Source organism: Hetaerina americana, unplaced genomic scaffold (assembly GCF_022747635.1).
Source record: "Hetaerina americana unplaced genomic scaffold, ioHetAmer1.1.p SCAF_5, whole genome shotgun sequence".
In the NCBI taxonomy this organism is placed as follows: Eukaryota; Metazoa; Arthropoda; class Insecta; order Odonata; family Calopterygidae; genus Hetaerina; species Hetaerina americana.
In genome coordinates, this window is record NW_027287095.1 from 25,798,827 (window position 1) to 25,819,255 (window position 20,429).

General features: G+C 49.6%; 1 protein-coding gene across 1 annotated transcript in view; it reads left to right on the forward strand.

Moving 5' to 3' along the window:
* The window catches only part of LOC139693568 (homeobox protein cut-like), a 441,104-nt gene that overhangs the window by 378,123 nt on the left and 42,552 nt on the right, over positions 1 to 20,429 (forward strand). Inside the window, exons 4-6 of the mRNA XM_071591776.1 lie at positions 9,701 to 9,852; positions 10,623 to 12,002; positions 15,707 to 15,877. Coding sequence (XP_071447877.1) covers positions 9,701 to 9,852; positions 10,623 to 12,002; positions 15,707 to 15,877 — 1,703 coding nt within the window. The remainder of the gene's footprint in view (positions 1 to 9,700; positions 9,853 to 10,622; positions 12,003 to 15,706; positions 15,878 to 20,429) is intronic.

Below are 20,429 nucleotides of genomic sequence, written 5' to 3' on the forward strand. Positions count from 1 at the left end.
AGCGGTCGTTAACTCGGGCTTTATTAGAACATTTAATTATTATTTTCCGCCCCGCGCTTCCCACTGATGCGAACGCTTTGCCGTCTCATTTCGTTAAGCAAGTGATTTCGGTCCGACTACACCGTTGTTGCACGTCCACTATCGATCTTTCTCGACCCTCGTTCGCCATCTCCATCTTTCACGGTCGTGTACGTGTGCAATTTGTATTTCTTTTGTTTTCCCCATCATCCTCCTCCTCCCGCCCGAGACCCCTCCCTTCCCTCCATCCTCCTCCAGTAGCAACAGCAGCAGCAGCCTCTCAGAAATTGACGAGAGCGCACCGCGGCCCCCTTAACACCCACGATGATAAAACGGTGTGAGTGGGGATGGGGAGAGGGTGTTGGGGGAAGAGGGGGGTTGCCATGGTGAAGGAGCGGAGGGAGGGAAGGGGTGGGAAGGGAAAGGGCAGTGCGGGAGAGGTGGGAGGGGGGTACGGGAGGATAGCAACCGACCGATGGTGCTAACTTTTTATAAGGTCCCCAAAGGTCCATAATTATAACGAAGTCTGACTGCGCCAGTATACGCTTGCTCCTTCATCTCCCTCCGCCTCACCTTCGATCCCTTCGAGTCTCTGCCCCCTTCCCCTCGTCCTCCCCTCCGCCCCGCAACCCCTTCGTTATACGCCCCGTCTCTAACCCGCCCCCGCCCCACTCCCTCAACACCCACCACCCTCCCCGCCGCATGTATATGCGTCGCTGTGGTAATCTCAAAGCTTCTCTTCTCTCACTCTCTCTCTAGCCTTTCCGTCTTTCTCGCTCGCCCCAATATCTCTACCCCTCCATCTTCTTCACCCTCCCCTTCTCCCATCAAACGCTCTCTCCCTCCACCATTTTCTTCCTTGCCTTTCCCTCTTCGGTTCTTGGTCTCATCTCCCGTCGCCTTTCCCGCGACGTTTACCACTCTTCTCTTCCTACTCGTCGGTAATCATCTCCATCCCCACCTTCACAGTTCTTTTATGTTCTCTCCGAGTTCTTTTTAACGCTCCCTTTAAGCTTCCTACAATTTTCCCGGATATGCACAATTCGCCCCCTCTTTACTCTTTTAAGCATATCGTTAGCCTCCATCAAAAGAACGCGTATTTCCATTTTTCCATTCAAAATAAATAAGGTTAAATTAAATGGAATAACTAATGGGTTGCTTATTCGTGTGTCTTTGAGGGTGATTCGTAAAATTATCTATGCCTATCTGTATCTTTTGATACATTTTCCGGTTAATGTTTCCCTGACTCCATTATGCGTGTTCGCTTTCACCCTCTATATTTTTAGCCGTTTTTAATCTCGTCGGTAAATCTTAAATACGGGGATCGTGATCATTCTTTGAATGTCTTTTTTTGTCGATTCCTCTCCCTCAACTTCTTTCGTCTACTATTTTTACCTATCTTCTTCCATTTGTTAATGGGCGCGAGGTGCCAAGCGACCGCCATCCCACGCTCCCGATTTATCTTTATCTCCTCTCATGTGTAAGAGTTTCCATCACTTTTGTTCGAGTGTGTTCTCTCTACCGGGAAAAGTTTATTTTAACGAGACGAGGGACCCGCCGATCTCAATTTCGCCCGGAGGGGATATGGATGACTCTCTTTTGGTCGTCCGCCGTTCTTATCCAATCCTCATTTCTTTCCGCTTTAAATATCTTCCTTCCCCTTTCCGTCTTCCTCTCTGTCCCAGCACCGTTCCCTATGCGTCGATCCCCGTTGCCTGCCCCCGCCAAATCCACCCCCCTCACCCTTCCCCCATTCACGCCCCTAGCTCCCGCTATGCCCCGGAACACGTAAACCTTCCCCCCCCCTTTCCCGAACGTCTCCCCACTCCCACCACCTTTTCCCTTTAACGTGTAGAATAGGCTCCAGTAATCATGCCTCAGCCCTTAAACATCCATAAATGATGAATCCATCAATTCTGAACGCTCCCAAACCATCCATTCCCCGCGTATACAACGAACACACACACGCGCGCGCGCGCACGCACACGTGGAATCAAGCAACTCCTCCACCCCTCCCGGTATCCCCCGCCACCCCCTCGGGCTCCGCCCGCCTCCACCCCTCATCCCTCTCCTTTCCATTTATCTTCCAGCCACTCTTCCTATCTCCCCTTATCCATCAGACTTATATGCCTCCTCCCTTACGATCTCATAACCTCTTTCCTCTCTCTCTCTCTCCCTCCCGCTGCTCCCGCCCCTTTCTCGGCTCCGATACACCCCTTCGTCGTCCGCTCGCTTCCCCGATCTCCTCTTTCGACCGCGGGTCCGATTCTAAACCCTTCCCCTCTCTTCCTCACACCCCCACCCTCCGTTCTCCGTCCACCGCACACTTCCTATTCGCCTTCCGTCGCCCGCGTCGTACTCGCTGCATCGGCGTCGCGGATCGTTTGATGGCCGTTGTCAGGTCTCCGTCTCGAATGGACTGCGTGAGGCCTTAGCTCCAACACGTTTTCTGAGAGGCCTGCCGAAAATTATAGCCTTAATTGCTCCGCCAGGCGACAGGAAGTACTAATAAGTTTACGGTTTCGGCGTCGCTTTAAACGTTTCTTTTTTTTTTGTTACGTCCCTACCCCACCCCTTCAGTCTTAGCCCGCACGACTGGCTGTCTCTGGGAAAGGAGTTGGTTGATTTTTATTATTCGATTCCTGTACGGGGAATCGAATAAAATTGGAGGAGAGGTCGTGGAGATTGGTTGTAAACAGTTTCGATTGTATTTTTTCCTGCCGTCCCCGCAATTCGGTTGAGAGCCAAATGCCCCTTTTCTCGAAGGGAGCCTACGCCAGTGGCTTTTTTTCTTTATTTTTCCTCCTGTCCCTCCGAGAAACGCTTTATTGCCCTCGAAGAAATGATTGACCATATTTTTTTTGGGGGGAAAAAGTGGAAATTTTTGGGATCCGTCGGTCATTATTCCGCAGCGATAATTGTTAATCTGGTTTCTGAAAGAAAGCATTAAGCATGATCGAGGTTTCTTTCGCCCTCGAATTCTTTATCCATGTTGCTTTGTTCATAATCGCTCTTAGGAGTAGGTTTTTGTTGATACCCGTGCAGTTTAGGTGTCCTTCGTCCACGTGGATGTTCCCTAAAAGCGATTAGAAAGAAGCCCGCCATTAGTTTTATTCTTTCACTCGTTCAATTGTTAATTCTGGAGAAGATGGGTTGACGTCAGTGTGTTCGTTGGTTTTTTTTCTGTCGTTGTAAAACTTAATAGCATCGCCTACTTCGCATCCCTATCCTCGCGCGTGGACGGGTATGGGTCATGCATGATCTTCCGTGATTCGATCAGCACATCCGTCTGGGAGGAGATAATTGTGAGAAATCCTGGTTATTCGCAAGCGCGTCGTCATCATTGATCTTCGGCCCTCCTCCACCAGGTATTGAAGTCGTTTTGGCCAAAGATTCATCACCCCACCACCACCCACGCCACCCCCTTACGTCACCGGAACACCCCGGCGTCTCCTCCCCCGCACGCCAGGCGATATTACTTCGCACTCGAGTCTTTCCACTGCACACTGGCCGCTGGTCCGCCGCCCACAACCCCATCCACTCCCAAACCCCACTTCCTCCGTCGTCCCCGGCCCCCGCTCCTCCGTCCGCCTCAGGTCCCTTCTCCATCCCCCGGGCCCCACCTCCGACCTCCTTCGACTCACCTCTCCCACCCTCCTCCCCCGCCAGCCGTGGCCCTCCGCCTCTCTCGCTGATTTTATTATGTCCATTAATCGCTGGGCCGCGGGAATGGAAGACGAAAGAAAAGTCGATCTCGGCTCCAATCGTTATAATTTTACGGTCTCTCTCATCACGTCCCCTCCCACGGCCCGCCGTCTATCCACTCCCATCTTCCATTCTATCCAACCCCCCCCCTCCTCTCTCCCCCCCCCCCCGGTTTTTGATTCTTGGAGAAATGGAGGTGGAGAGAAAGAGAGGAGGGATGGAGTATATTTATGGTTTGTTGACTTTATGGTACCTTGAGTGTCAGGTGCCCTAGGGGATAAGAGGCAGCGGCGTTTGCCCTGGACGTGCCGCGGTTGGTGCTTTCCTACGTCTACGAGTCCTCGTAAGGGGGCCGTCCGCTGCCGATCTCTCGTTCCTCCCGACATCCTTCGCCCTAGGAGCCTTAATAAACACATTTTATGGATCCGTCGGATAATTATAAATTATGTTCCACGGTCTAAGCGCTGGGCACTGTTTCCGGTGATGGTGCAGGAGGATGGGTGGGGGGGGGGATTAATACCCACGATGAGTTCGGACCGGTTCTTTCAAAACCACGGGCTATCTATCTTTTTTGGGGTCTCGAAGAGAATGCCCTCGAATATCTTCGATATATTCTGTTGTTTTACAGTCTTCACAAATGAGTGAAGGGTCGGAAGTTCAACGTGCGTGGGCCGTGGTCTCCGATGGAGTGCCTTGACTAGTTTTGGGACTAGTCCGGAGATGTGGTATGAAATACCCTATTTATCAGGGGATGACTCGATACGGTTTGCCCCTTAAGTGATGTTGACCAGGGCCGACCGCAAGATTTCACTTTCGAATTTCGCCTAGGAGTTCGGGGATGAGTACTGCAAGAGTTGATTTACGACCTAACGAAAATACAGGGAGTAATCTGAACCCAAACATAGGTTTGGTCCGTGGGTAGTAGGCATGCGTAACCACTGCTCATTAAATCTTAAATTGGGCAAGGGGAACCCATCACCACGAGAATTAGCCGTTGAGTTAGGTGCTCAAGGCGTCAGCTTTTATGTGCCGTCTTCGTCGCGCTGAAAATGATCAGAATATTTTTACACGCGACCTTTCCTTTCGTTATTTCACTTCCAGCTCCCCTCCGTCTCCCTCTTTCGGCGTAAAACGAAAAAGACGCGGTGCAGCGCGGGGTGTTCACTTCAATTTCTGTTCCTTCGCCCGCTCCTCCCCTCCCACACCTCTCTCTACCGCCGTTTCGGCCATTCCCCCTTCTCTTGCCGCCTTCCTCTTCCCCCCCCCCTTCCGCTCTATCATCTCCCTCCCCACCTCCACAGCCCCCCCGACTTCTTCTCCCCTTCCCAGGAGAACCCTTTTTCAGGGGCCTTTGCTCTCCCCATCCCCCGTGTCCATCCGCTCGCTCCTCGCTACCCCCCCTCGCCTCCGTTTTTAACCCCTCTTGTCCTGCGATATTACAATAACAAGAGAGCCGCGGAGCATGATATGTTGCGACACGCAAAATGGCGGCAGCTCGCCCTCTCCTTTTTTTCCCTCCTCTCGCACTTATCTCTTCCCTCCCCCCCCCCATCGCCCCCCCTTCTCCCCCTGCTCACACTGTTTCCCCATCTTCCGAGCGAACTCCTTTCCCCTCGTTACATCCCTCATGCATACTATTAAAGTTATTAAGCGCCATCTTGTGCACTCACTCGACGCACTCGGAACGATTCGCGGAGGTGTCTGAATTAGACTCAGTGCCGCAATTTGGTGATCGCTTAAATGAATCAAGTTTTGACCTGGGAAGATCCTCGCTGGGGCTCTCGCCATTAATGCCGATTGATTCATGTTGCGGTAATGTGAATTTTTGGGATTCACCCTCTACGTCGTCTCAGCATGATGGTGTCCTGTCGTCGCGGTATCATTTCTTGATCACTGCCGGTCAGTTTGCCACGGAATACAATCCTTTCGTCGGTGTAAATAACGTCGACAAAGTGTCAGAAAACATTGAAAACTACTAATTTATCGATAAAAGTCTGGTTTGTATCCCGTTTATCCCATTAGCATTTCATGAACCTTGAGGAACCTGCTCGTTACCTCTTCGGTATAGCTGACTCTACAATTTGAAATGGAACTGATTCTTATGCCGAAACTCACCAAAGCGACGTATATAGTGGATTTTGGCGCCGGCCTTAACTAATAAATAATCATACCCATACTATGTCGCAATGATAGTGGCGGAAGAATTAAACTTGGTAAATTGAGAGGTTAAGGTGGAAGTTGTTTTTTTTAGGACTTTTGACTGCGGGAAATCCAACGGACTTTAATTCGGGAATTATCTCTTGCAGAAAAGTGTACATATATGAGTAAGATACTGATCGACCACCCACTATATATTCTCTGCGCTTCTCGCTTGCTATTCTCTGACTAAAGTCATTGCAGGAGTTTTATAAAGCGAAGTATCGGTAAGGCGTCTCTCCGAAGCTTCTCGTTCGTCTCCTCCGATGAAGCAGAGCACGAAATAGATCTTCCTACACTCACCGAGCCCACAGACTTCCGAGTGTGAGCGAATCTTCGAGGGTCATGTCCCAACCTATGTAGTGAGTGAACTTTAAAAATGAGGCATTTCGGGACTTGGGAAGGGGGAGGGGGTTAGTCACCCTTTACGTAATATTGTTGTCGTTGGATTTTTCCATTTGTTCTCTCGTCGGGCACACTCCTGCTGTTTATTGAAATGCGCACGCAGAGGCGTTGGGTCAAATGACAGAAAAACGACCAATCGTAATGATTGCGTATTAAAACGTGAACCCCTCCCTTTTCATTCGCTCCAAAAATGTCGTGCGGCCGAAAAACCGTCTTGACCGAGGTATTGGACCGGTTAAATCGCCAAATCGTGCGGCCGAAACGCGTGAAACGACATGAAAGAACCCGGGGTGAAGGGTCGGCTTCCGAGGCTCACGTAAAGGGGCGTGCACGCTGGAGGTATCCCTGCGAGCGGGATTTAGTCGGACGCCTTACGGAAGGCCCTAACGTCACTTCGGCGGGGCGAACTCCGGCGCCATCTTCCTGCTTTCTTCTCATACTCCGTCCCGCATCCCCCGAAAACCTCGGTGGTAAACTCCTCTCTGCAGGTCCCGCAGTCCGATCGTGCGTCAGGCGCGGAGGGGGAGTGTATGGGGGAAGGCGGAAGGTCTAGGGGCTGGGGGATAGGAAGAGGGCGGGGTTGGATGGACCGCTGTGAGAAGGGCAAGGCGAAGGGGGCGCAAAAAGGGCCGAGGAAAGAGATGTAAAGGGTTTGATGCGGGCCTCCGTGGAAATAAAAATCCTCGCGTCTCCTCCCTCACCGGAATCTCCCCTCCCCACGCAGGATTCCCCCTCCATCCTTAACCCCCCACCACCCTCGAACCCTCCCTCCCTCCCAGCCAACCACCACCCCCATCTCCCTCTTCATCCCTTTCCTAATTTCCATTCTTTTTATATTTTTTTTAACCCTCTCCCCAGTCCACCCCTTTTCGGCTGACCGTTTCCCCTTGGACGGCCACTCCCTTCCGTCCGTCCTACCGCGCCCACACTTTTTTCCTTTCCCTCTCAGCCGAACACCCTTCCCCCACCCACTCCCAATCCCTCAGTTCCTCCCGCCCCCCCCCCACTCTACACTCTGGACCCCACGCCTGCCTCCCCACCCCCCTCCTTCCCTCTCTCTCTCTCTCTCTCTCAATATCTGCCGAGGGACCCGGTGGCAGGCTGCCTTAAAAATGGATTACGGGTTCGGGCATTAAAAAAATAAAAGACTACACACCCATGCAATGAGTACTTGGATCCCTGATCCTTCCCTCTCTAACCCCTTTTTTCCTCCGCCCTCCCCCGCCCACTCGTTTCTTTCCGACGCGCCACCCTTTGCTCTGCCCTTCCCAGTACTCCCACATCCACCCACGATCCCTCCCTCCACCCCCATCAGCCCTTATCCTAACCCTTCTCCCGCTACGCCCTCTCGCACAGCACGCCGACGCCTGGCATCCCCCTCTCCCTCCCCACCTTTCCCCCTTCTCCCTCTGCCGTCTTTCCTTCATCCCTCTCCGAAGCCTAATCCTACGGCCTTGTGAGTTTGACATGTCCTTTTTTATTCTTCTCTTTCCCACCACCTCTTCCCCCCACCCCACGACCGCCCCACATCGTCCCTTTCTCTATCACTTCTCCGCCCTCACCCAATCCACCGTGCTTCTTCGTCGCCTCCACCTTTTCTCCGCTCCTTTTCTTCCAACTCCTCATCCTCGTCCCACCTCCTGCCCACATCATCATGTTCCCTTGTCCCCTACCCCCCCACATACACACACATCGCCCCTCATGGATCTTCCTACCCATTGTGCCGAACCCCACGAGAGAGTACCACACAGCCCTCTCTTTTCTCTCTCTCTATCACTCGCCCTCTTCTCTTCCGGTCATCTTCTTCACCGCCCGTCCTGATGCGTGAGCATTAATTGAACTTATTCTTCTCCGTCTTTTTTGTAACACTCTCCCACCTCCACGAAAAATCGAGAAAAAAAATTCTTTTTTTGACGTAACTCTTCTCTTCCCTCTCTCTACTTCTCCCTTTCCCAGTCGGCATGGTATTTATTATTTATTCTGGGTTCTAATTCTCTCCTTCGCCGACTCCCCGACGCCCTCTGTAACTCCCCTTTTCTCTCTCTCTCATTTTTATCCATGCGCCCCCCACACCCTCGAAATGTGTTTTTTTACACCGCTGCCCGTACGAAAATTTTCGATCCATTTATTTATTTCTAGATCGCCCTCCCTACCCCCCCTTCCCAAACCCCTCTCTCCGTACCCGAACTCCCTTCCTCGCGTTTCCACCCCCTCCCTCCCTCGTGCCGCCGTACGAAATTAATCCCATACGAATGAAGTCGGCGTTCTGTCTAACGAGTTCTCTTTGCTCCCTCGAAGCGCGCCCCCACTCCTCCTTCCTCAGGAGATGTTTGATAGAATTTTTTAGGCAGTCGGATTTCCGTTCTCGCGTATGGTGCCGCTCCGGGTTCCACCCCCCCCCCATCCCCCTTCCTAGTTCGCCCCCACACCCCTTCACGTCGACCTCTCTTTATTTTCCAACCCTTGGCTCTCTCACTTTTGTCCGTGTAAAGTGTGGCCTTTATTGCTTTTTCGCGGTAAGGCACGAAGAGTCTTTTTACCTCGATCCGCAGACGGCGTTCGTTTCATCCCTTCGCTGGAAGCGTCCGCCTTTCGGGTTCACTCGCATTACCTCCGTCCGCCCACGCTCGTGCCGTGGATTTCCCCGGTGTTTCCAATCGCCTTTTGGGAGGGTAATCGCTGTTTGTCCTCTCCTCGACGCCAAAATCGTATTCGCTCCGGCATCTGAATTCATTTTAAAAATTGAATTCCAACAGGGTGCTCCATAATTCAAGATTCCTTTGCGCCTCTTTGATTTTATGGAAATATCCTGCTATTTCCGAGTACCACTGCCAAGGCCGTATCAATTTTCATATCAACACTCACTGTTCTTCTGCACTTCCTATTTGGGCTGTTTCGCCCCTCTCTATCACGTATGCATTAGTGCTGGCTTCCATAAGATTCATTGTGTAAAATCAGTAAATAATGATTCTCCCAAAATATATGTCCCAGCAAAGACTTTATTTTCGATTATTGTATCCCAGGTTTAGCGTAAATATTATTTTATGATTTTTGGGTGTACTAATATTTAAAAAAACTTCCCAGTGACCCTGCTTGTCCATTAATATATAGTTGCCATGGTGCTTACTCCATTCATTAAATGAAAAAGGAAAATATTTGTATGATCATTCTGCATTCTTTCAAGAAAATCTTTCGGGACAAATTAATTTATAAATGCCATTATATTAGAAAATGTCTCTTTTGATTATTATTTCGAATAAATCAGCTGTTTAAAGAAAGAATTAGTTCACATTGCTAGTTTATGTGTCAGTTATGTCTTATATTTTTGTTTGTTTTTAGGATTATCTGAATTAAACTATTTACTTTATTTTCACAGCATTATCCGTTCTATCGACTTTCCGGGCATCGGTGTTCCCGTGGACAGCTCCAGCGGCAGCGTTAAGCCCTTGGAGCTGCTCCTTATGGAGCGAGCGAAGGCGCTCCAGCAAGTGGAGAAGGTTGCGTCAGCCTCTGGAAGCGATTTGCCAGGTGAGTTTCCTCTTCCCTTAACAGGATGTTGGTTTTCCCGGCATTCGCTCCACATTTAAATTCTCAAGCGGGTTTTATTTTGCATAAGAAAGGTAATTCCTCACATACGCGCCAACCTAAGGATGAGATGATGAAAGGATATTTACAGCTACCCTAAACATGTTTGATACAGTTAAATTGAACTTTTGTGATGTGAATAATGTCCTGCTATTATGATTCCGATCATAGTTATCTCACATTTATTGATTTATTAGCTATGGTGTTTGAATAACGTGATCATCGTCAGTGTTCTATATTAGAATGGGTTGTTCTTCAGCTATCTAATCGACTATCCCATTTACTCATCTCTTCATTTACTTAATGATTTTCTTCTTTCCATCTATTCCATTTACTGTTTCATTTGTACAACCCCTGGTCTCACGTTAAAATCTATTAGTAACAGAATTTCATAATATCAGATGTTCTTTTCCCTGTTTATCCATGTTCTCAGCCTTCTTTTAATTATTCGCATCCTTGAAAACGTTTACATATTACGATTATCCTTAGTGATGAATGTTAGCTTATTTGTAGGTTTATAGTTTGTAAGCGAATGCCCTTGAAATCAAATGACCTTAATGATTTTTTCTAATTGCTACTTTTGGGTATAGCAGACATTTAAAAAATATATATTGAGCCAGACAAGAATGTGTCCATTGAGGTCAGTCGTGGCATGTATATTAGTTGAAATCTAAGCGATGAGTGATGACATTCCTCACCCTCGTCCCTTGCAGGTGGAGCCGCGAATGTTCCCCACCTCGGCACCCCTACGTCGCAATCAAACCAAATAGGAGGAAGCGGCACAAACCAACCCGCTCCCCCTCCCGCACCCCCCGGCCCGCTCCTCTTCCCCCCGCCCCTGCAGAACGTGGAGACCTTCGGGTCCTTCCTTGGGGAGGAGATAGTGGCCAACTGGAGGCGGTCCCTCGAACGCACCATCCTCAGTCAGAACGCGGCCGCGGCGGCCGCAGCCGTCGCCTCCCTCTCCTCCCCGCCCCCCGCCATTGCCATCACCTCCACCACCGCCTCTTCCAACTCGGCGACCCCCGGAGCGGAGCAGGCGCCCGCGACGGCGCCGGCGACCTCCGCGCCGCCGTCGTCGTCGGCGCCGCGCGAGGGCTCCACCTCGCCCGCATCCTCGGACGTGAAGGCGGCGGAGTCCTCGTCGGGAGCGGGCTCTGCCGCCGGGACGCCCCCGCCGTCCGCCCAGCCCCAGCCCCAGCCCCCGGCCACCCCCACGTCCGCCGCTGCCGTGTCCCCTCCCGCCCCCTCCGTCACCGCGTCCGCCCCCCCGGCGCCGCCCTCGCCGAGCGCGTGCGCCCCCACCGCGACCCCGCCTACGGGCCACCACGGCGGCGCCAGCGACCACCACCACCACCACCACCATGGGGCTGCACCCCCGACGCCCAACCACTTAGGGAACCTGATCAACGGCCACCCGCCCAAGTCTCCCTCCGAAGAAGCCCTGTGCAACAACAACAATAACAACAACAGTATCCTCAGCAACAACAACACGAGCGTCCTGGGCCTTGGCTCCCTCGGAGGCAACACGGGCCCCCCCACACCCCTGGGGCAGACGCCGCTCGCCCTCAACCACAATGGCCCAAGTAGCAACGGTGGTTGCAACAACGGGAGCAACGGCGGGCCCATGCCCTCCGACTCGAAGAGCCCCGTGCCCTTCAGGTTCGACGACCACAGGTCGCCGCCGTTCCGCTTCCTCGACAGCGGAGCGGGAGGGCCCATGGGTGGACTCGGCGGTCTAGTGGGCGGCGTTTTGGGGCTCGGCGAGTCCCTCATACCGAAGGGCGACCCCATGGAAGCCCGTCTCCAGGAGATGCTCCGCCACAACATGGACAGACATGCGTCCCAGACTTTGGACACGCTCGGTATCTCGCGGCGCGTCCGGGAATTGCTGTCTGCGCACAACATCGGCCAGAGGCTGTTCGCCAAGTATGTCCTGGGCCTCTCGCAGGGGACGGTGAGCGAATTGCTCTCGAAGCCCAAGCCTTGGGACAAGTTGACGGAGAAAGGGAGGGACAGCTACCGGAAGATGCACGGGTGGGCCTGTGACGAAGCCGCAATCCTGCTCCTCAAGTCTCTCATACCGAAGAAAGGTAAGTCCTCTTCATTTTATTTCTAAGTTGATAAAATCCGATTCCTTATTAGTCCCAGCTGAAAATGCTACCTGGTCGACCAGATATCGAAATAAGGAGGAATGTACAGAACGTCGAAAGTTTTAAGTCAGAGGAGAATTGAAGTGTTCGGAATTATTGAACACGTGCTACAAAATTACACTTCTTTCCTTAAAGAATATTTTCATCGTCTTAGGACAAGGTCGTCGTGAGCTCTGAGCAGAGCCTTTTTTATACGAATTAAGTAGATTGAAAACAGCAGCAGCATTTTTACAGGTTTCACGAGGGTTATCTTTTTTTTCTCTCCCCGAGTTAATTTTTCGAGTTCCCCGAAAACGAAAACTTTTCGAATACTTTGATGTTTTTAAGTCATCATGTTAATAAAAGAGGACTCCGTCGTCGTTTCTATTTTGAGTTTTTTTTTGTTCCTGCTCGAAATTAGGTCGTTATGAAATGCTTGTTTAATAAAAAGTTTAAATGACAGATAGCTCCCCTCCGCTCAACGGGGGTACTGAACGCTAAACAAATATGTTTCGCTAAGGTTCCATCCTGGACTAAGAATTAATCTTTTTTTTATTCATTTCCCCGGGTGTTTACTCATGGTTTGCTGACACGAATGTCGTATTCCACTCATCAAATCATTTCCTCGATCATCAAGAAAGAGAGCTCTCCCGAGCATTTTTTTTCCTTCTTCCCTTTGCCTTTCAATCTTTTTCCAATGACTCGCCTGGAAAACTTTTCGTCACGCAATCTCTTTATTGAGTTTCCCTTAACGATTCTCCTCGCTTTATTTAAAAGGATTTTTCTATTCTGGTGATGATTTAATGCAATCCAGAGGAACAGCCCACTAGTTTAATCGAAAACACGATACCATATCGGAATCACGACTTTTCAAGGAAAAGAGAGTACAGTGTCTTTGTTTTTTTCTGCGTTATATGCCGTCTTTCATTCGGTTTCTATTTTTCTAATTTTACTCTACCGAAATGATTATGATTTTTTCATCCGCCTCAATCATAAGCGATAACAAAAGCGGTGGCATATGAAGAGCTCGCAAGTCAGTGGCAAAGGAATCGGCGCCCCCCACGACTCCACGTGTATTCATTTCCAGGTGTTTGAAGATAATTTTTACATTATCGCCGCCCTCCCCCGCCCCGAAAAGCCATTTTCCCACGTCTTATTCTCAATTACCGCAGCGGTATTAAATTGAGCAGGTGTCCATCGGTGCTCAAAGGGCTCAAAAGTAAAAACTTTGGTGGATCGTTTTGTACGATCGTTTTAATTTGCCCCTTATTTGGGGAAGACGGGAGCTCTTGCAGCCCGCTTGCCGCGGTCTTCAGATCGATAGCTATTACCACCCCACCCACGCAATCCCTACCCAAATATCGTCAAACCAACTCCCCCCCCCCCACACTCCCCAATAAAAAACCATCAGAGCCACCGAAAACAAAAGTCCGTCGCCAATGCTGCGTCTCGAACTGGGGGCGAAATATTTTGACCTTTTGCGGATGATGCCCTGGTCGCTCGATTTATTTTTTTTTACCCTGCAATCCGATTAGTTTCCGTTTTTTTTTGTTTTTCCGCGTCATATTTTTCGAATTTTGGACTTCTCAATCCTCCTCCACCCCTCCGCCCTGGGTTCGGCAGTTATAAAATAATTCAGCAGTCCTTGATTGGGACGTGGGACGCCGCGGAGATGGGGGAGTGAATGAGGGTCCCCCACTTAGCTCCCCCGCCTCCTCTTCCGATAGCTGGGGTTCGGGTCCCTCCCTTCGATAATGATTCGCGGGGGGGAGGGGGGAGTTTTTCCGGGTTGGGCGGGGATGGAGAAATAAGGGGATAGGTGGAGGGGGTTGAGCGGTGGTGAGAAGGGGAAGTCTGGCGGAAGCAGACGGGAAGAAAGGATGGGGACGTTGGGGGCAGGGGGGTAGTTGTGGGCGGTGGGGGAGGAGTCGTGTAAGAAAATTTTCCGAAACGGAAAAACCTAAAAAATTATCGAGAGACGAAATGAAGCCTCCTCCCCAATCCTCCCATTCCTTCCCGCCGCCCCACCCCATCGCCCCTCCCCTCGGCAGACTTTTTCGTGTCAAGCCGTGCCGATCGTCGGCATCTGCCCTTTTCTTTGTTCGGCACCAGTGGGAGAGGGGGGTGAGTGGCAATGGGGTGGGAAACGGTCGGGAGTGTGTTCAAGCGTGAGGTATTTCCTTGATTGGCCCCGCGCGTAGTCGAAGGTTGGGGGCGGGCGGGGTTCGGAAGAGTCGTGGGAGGGGGGCGGGCGATCATTCCCCGACCTGGGAAACCGGTAATTTGGGTAACTTATATAAAAAGTGGGGAAATATATTCAACGCGACCGTGGAGGAGGACGCGAGGGGGAGATGGTGTTGTGGGAGTGTGGGGTCTATATGTTTAAGTAACATTTTTTTGCGTCGCGAGGTGGGATCGCAGTATAGAAACGCGGTGGTGGGAGTAGGCTATTTTTTCCCGAAAACTCGATGAGCGGGAGTGTAGTTTGGGTGGCAGGGTGTGGGTGGCGGTGGAGTACTTGGGAAGAGAGACAGAGAGACTTGCAAAAGACTTTTTTTCTTCGGTGTGTCCTCCCCTCCACTTCACCCGACCCTCCCTCCATCCCGGAGGTTTTTCTCCCTGCCGACCGCGGTCGGATCCTCACGGAACCTTTCTTCGGATTGATATATTAGTGCATTCGCGGGTGGGGGCGAGGCGGTGCGGGGCAAGTCGGGGGCGGAGGTGTTCGTGCAATGCGACTCAAACGGGGTTGGCCGAGCGAGAGAGATAAAAATCAGAACAATGCAGGACAAACGACAGCGCGAACGCCCGACGGCTAGAATTACGAGCGCGAAATTGGGCGCGAGGATTTTTGCATTCCACGGTCGGTTTCGTGAGCGGCGACGCCGATATCTAAAAAAAACTTCCTGTGATGAAGTGAACGTTAACAGGGAGAGATTCTGTTATTTTTGTTGGCAATGCGATGGAGGAATGGAATGGGAGAAAGAGTTATTTTACCGAAAGTGGGTGGAAAATGTCGATAGAGGTGAAATATTTTGAACCATTAAGAAACCATTCAACAATTCAACAAGCAAGAATGGAGAAATCAATTGATTTATTATAAATCATCTTATGAAATCCAGTTTATTATTTCCAGTAGAACTTTTGCTAATCAGTGGGCAAATGCCATCAGAAGTTACTCTGGGATTTCGAAGTTCATTTCTAATGAATCATTTGTTTTCTGCTCGACTTTTGATTGATGCCTCAAGCTGATTGGATTCTGGGGTCCTTCATTTTATTAATGTAACACCTGCTTATGAATAGGTTTTCTAGGTCTATTTGAAGATGTCATTTATTATTCTCAGGATGGCGGTTGTTGGCAACTGCCATTCCAGTACGTGGAGATGAAAACCAGTCTTAGTGAAAGTCACCCGAATGACATAATTTACCCTCGAGGTTTGATTCCAATAGTTTGACGTCGGTTCTTTGAACGGAGCGCGGAGGCCGTTTAAAAGCCTCGGCGGCACAACATCATCATCGAATTATGATCCAAACATATCCGCCGCGAAAGCCGTTTCGTCGCATCGTATCCCGAAAAATCCAGAGAGGAAAAAAAATGAGAAAATTAAATTGGAGCGGCCGTGGAAAGCGAGGAGAAGGCTGAACTGTTTTCTCGTTCACTTTAGGACAGCTGTCCAACAATCGAGAGGATGATCTGGCAGCCATGAATGAGTTTGGCGGCCACATGCATCCGAGCCAAAGACGGGTTTTGAACCCCAAGACTCACCATAGGGCGCCCCACCATATAGCAGTACCTCCACCAATTCGTTTCCCGATTCCAGCCGGGAGGATTAAAGGTAAAAACATTAAAACAAAAAGGAGCAGCAATAATGGGTGTCGAGAGAAGGTGATTTCGTAATGTATTCAATGTCGAGGAGATAAACCCTCCAAGAGACCTTTTTTTTTGACCCGATCGCATGATACTTTTTCAGGTGGCTGTCGCACGTGGAGGAATTGCTTTTTACAAATGAAGTAATTTTTTGCGCATCTCTGGGTGATTTCTTGCTCGTTTTTCCACCTTGGCCCATTTCTTTCCTTTCCTTTTAGCTAGCAGCTTTAAAGGTTCCCCGTTCCCTTTTTCCTGGATGTATTGTTTTCGGCTCCGAGTGAGGTGCTGAAAGAGAGACATATAGCTGTGGACATTTACGGAGAGCACAGTCCTTTGTCGGGCTGATTCGGACGAAATGTACGGAGTCGTTTCCCGTGGACTAAGGGAGGCAAAAAAAAGACTGCGTTCAGTTTAATCAGCGATTCAACCCTGTTTGGGAGCTAAAAAAAAATTCTTCCGTGGAGAATAATTTATTTTCTATTCACGAATATATCTCCTTATTGTATACCTACCAAATGAAATGTTTAGTTTTCCCTTTTTTACCCGGTCAAGCAAGAGAAAATGCGTATTATTATTCACTTAATGGTTTCCTAATTGAATTCAAGTGCGTCACCATTCTCCTATGCTACCATATTTGAATGTTATTATCTTAAACATGAAAACGTCATTAATTCGGTCGGAAAATGGTCAAAGAGTTATTTTGACGTGATTGAGGTTATTTTTCGAGCATCCGCGGTTTTCCCAACACTTGATTCGTAAACTATCAATATATGTCGACCGAACATGTAACCTGAAGTTCGTAAATATTTTCCTCAAGGTCGTTCAAAATATGCCATATCCGAAAGTCAAATACAGGTGGACATTCCTTCCTCCGATATAACCTCTCAAGCGAGCCTTTTCGGTTTTCCCACGCTTTTGAGAATGTTGAAGATTCTTAATGCGATTATTGCAGGGAGAGAGAGAGGAGGGAAGGACGGATTGTGAGTGTACGGAGATATCAGAGTGGCGGAGATGGTAACGAAAACTTGCAGGCAGGAAACCGAAGAAGAAATTTACGCCAGAAAGGGCGAGACAAAAAGAGGTAGAATTGCCGTCGTCCGATGGACCGTTGCAAATTCAACCGCGGCCTCCCCCGCATGCACGTACTATGCTCCCTCCCCATTCCAACCCCCACACGCTTTTTAACCCCCCCCCCTCCCTCCCTCTCACCCCTTCACCGTTCCCCAGGCCGATCTCGGGTAGAGACGCATGTCTCCTCCACCCCCCCCTCGTGGTTTTTGCATTGCTAATCCCACCACCACTTGCTTCTTTTGCCTCTTTCCGTCTTATGCCAGTCCGCAGACACATGCACACAAACACACACACACACACGAATATATACGTACAGCTGCCCGATGCAGTTTTATGCCCGAGACGGCAAGGGGGGGAAGGGGGAGTGGAGAGGTGGAGACGAGCACCAAGGGGAAGGAAATGGTAAAGAGAGTTCGTTGTGGGGGAGGTTGGTGGGTCTGGGGGAGGGGGTTAAAAAGCGGTAAGATCCGGCGGGACATCCAAGATGGCCTCGCCGCGCAACAACGGCAGACGCGGAAAAAGGCTTAAAAGCCGTCGTCTCCAGACGCCCCCCTTCCCTCCCTCCCTTCTTCCCTCCCCCGCCTCGTCCACAATTCACCCGATCTCACTTATCCTTCCGCCTGCCGGCCGAGGATTTCGCTGCGCCACCACTTTTAAGCCCTTTACCAGTTTCCCGTCTCACGGAGTATATTTTCTCTCGTTACATATGCGACCTACATAGAATTAGAGTGAGAATTCAATCCTGTCTCCCCGTGATGTTGTTTTTTCCATCCTATAAGATTTGCATTCCCGGTCTCCCCCTCTTGCGTTCAGAATGGATTTAAAGAAAATTAAGCGAGTCGGTTAAAAGTCTTTCAGTTCCTGCGCACTTAATTAGTTCTCTGAGAGCAATCAGCACTCTTTTCTTTTCGGAGTGCATAAAATTTGCGTTTTAAGTTTTGCTTCAAATTTTATTTCCGAATTCGTGAGGTATTTCTAATCTTTTCGTCCGTTTTTGTGGAGCAGTGCTCGTTTGTGTGTGAGTTCATGCGATATGTTTCCGAATTCAAACGTTAAAGAATGATCCATCCGCCTGTGAAAATCCTCCGCTGTAAGGAAAATGAGCTTAGACGAAGACTCAAGTCACTTATAGCAGCAGAAATCGAATTCTCTTCCATTTATCCTGTCCGATTTTTAGAGCATACGAGCTCAACTTAAAACGCGTTGCCATTCCCTCGAATGCGGAAACGGGGCATTCATTTGTCTTTTTAATCGTTAGATACGGCAATATATTGGTTTTGAGGTTATATAAATTCTCTGGTGTTACGACAAACCCAGTTTCTCAGTTTAGAATGTTGAGTTTGACAAAATGGTACCGTACTCTTCATTGGAAAGGAATGAATCCTTGGCAAAAATACGGCCCATTTCTGCGAAAACGGAAAATAATATTCAATGTCCGGTTGAAAATAATTACTCACTATGACTTTTTGCGTCAAATGTTTAGGGTTTGCGTGTGAAATCTTTCAATGATTCCATCGGAAAAACGTGGATTCTGAACTGGTTCGAGTCTTTGTAAAATATTTTTTTCCTATGGCCCCGCACACAATTCCTCTCACCCTCGGATCCCGGGGATATTTGCGGAGAGGATTTTCGCTCCCGAAGCCCAAAGTGCCCTTCGCCTTTCGCATCCTCCGTCCGTTCCCACCACCACCGCCACCCTGCCGTCCCAGAAACGTCGCATCTGCTTACAGATGCTGCAGGGGTTCCCGAAGCAGAGGCGAAAAGCCGAAGGGAGGGAGTGAGTGCACTGAAATTATGTCGCGAATAAACATCCCCGCGGAAAGGACTGGCGGATGGTTTGGTTCTCCGCGTCTGTCCCCCACCCCACCCGGACCCTCTCTGGAGGGTGGGGGAAGGAGAGAGAGAGACGTCGGATGGGTGGAGGTTTGAGGGAAATGGGGTGGGGAGGGGAGGCTGGCAACGCTTCGCGCTGGGAGGCAGTGGGTGGGGAGCCGAGGGTGCGTGGGAGGAGAGGGCAAAGCAGGAGCGAAGCACGGGAGGTTTGTCGCTCGTTGAAAACCGTTGAAGTGGCATGAGCGCCTTCTCTCCCCGGGCCGAGTACGGGGTGAATCGCCAATGAAATCCCACGCGCGCCTCCTGACTCCAAAGGCGCCGCCGATCCCTCAAAGGAGCCCGCGGTAGCGCTCCTTTCCGCTCCAGCCTCCCCCCCCCCCCGCGGTGAAAGGACTCCCTTTTAATTTCACGTGAACCCCTCAAGGAAGAAGAGGGGGAAATTTACGCGAAGTGAAAGGTAAACGTTTAGTTTTTCTGCGGGTGAACTGTCGTTAAACGGGACACCATTCCCCAGCGCCTTTCCTCCGAGAAAATGACTTTTTCCCGTAAAAATTACCGGTCTCGTCCTCAACGGTGTTAGGAATCTAATTTTCGCAACCGTTTTCCATTGGGAAAGAGAGTAATAAATGCGTGAGGATTTTCAAGTGTTCCATCTCGGAGCAACCTCGGTTAACAATTGAGAGATTGTGTTGGAAATAAATGGTCAAGCGGGTTTGAGCAACATTTTTGCTCCCTAAGCGAAGGGATCTTCGCCTAATAATAAATCCCAAAAGTCATACTACCTGAGATTTTTTCTAATGGAGTCGCAGTCTAGCTTAGCCAATGTCCCTTATTTTCCTTGCGTTAAACTTCTGCTAAATATCGTCCATATGTCATCTCGCACTCTTGACGGCACGCTATGACTTCTCGATTAACCATGTGATTTCGCACCCCAAAATAGTTTTTATATCACCTTCCACGTCTCGGGCTCAAGTTGGAAGAGCGCTGTAGATTTCTAATTCACCGGAACTCCCATGGGTGCTATCCGCAGCCTTTCCAACGAGTCCCCGGGCGATCAATCATTGAAGACCTTAAAAGAAATAACGCCCCCTTATTTTTCACCCAGGGATTTTTGAGACTCCTCTGCTTCGAGGCGAAACGCCGAAAAAATATAATGTGCTTGTATGTATGCCTGTGTACGCACATGTATGCATACTTGTGTATAAATATATATATATATATATATATATATATATATATATATATATATATGTGTGCTTTCGTAGACGTAACACAGAAGTGCCGAATAGTACAATACACAGTAACACACAATATAGAAACACAAAAAAAGAAGAACACTCACACGTTATTTCTTGATATTTCGACGGAAACAATCCGTCTTCCTCTGAAGATATAGAAGTCTTATCTTCAGAGGAAGACGGATTGTTTCCGTCGAAATATCAAGAAATAACGTGTGAGTGTTCTTCTTTTTTTGTGTTTCTATATTGTGTGTTACTGTGTATTGTACTATATATATATATGTATATACATGCATTCATATTTACGTGTGAAGAAGGATCTCATTCTAACATGGGGGTGGGAATCTTCCACCGAGATATAGAGAGTGGAGTCGCGGG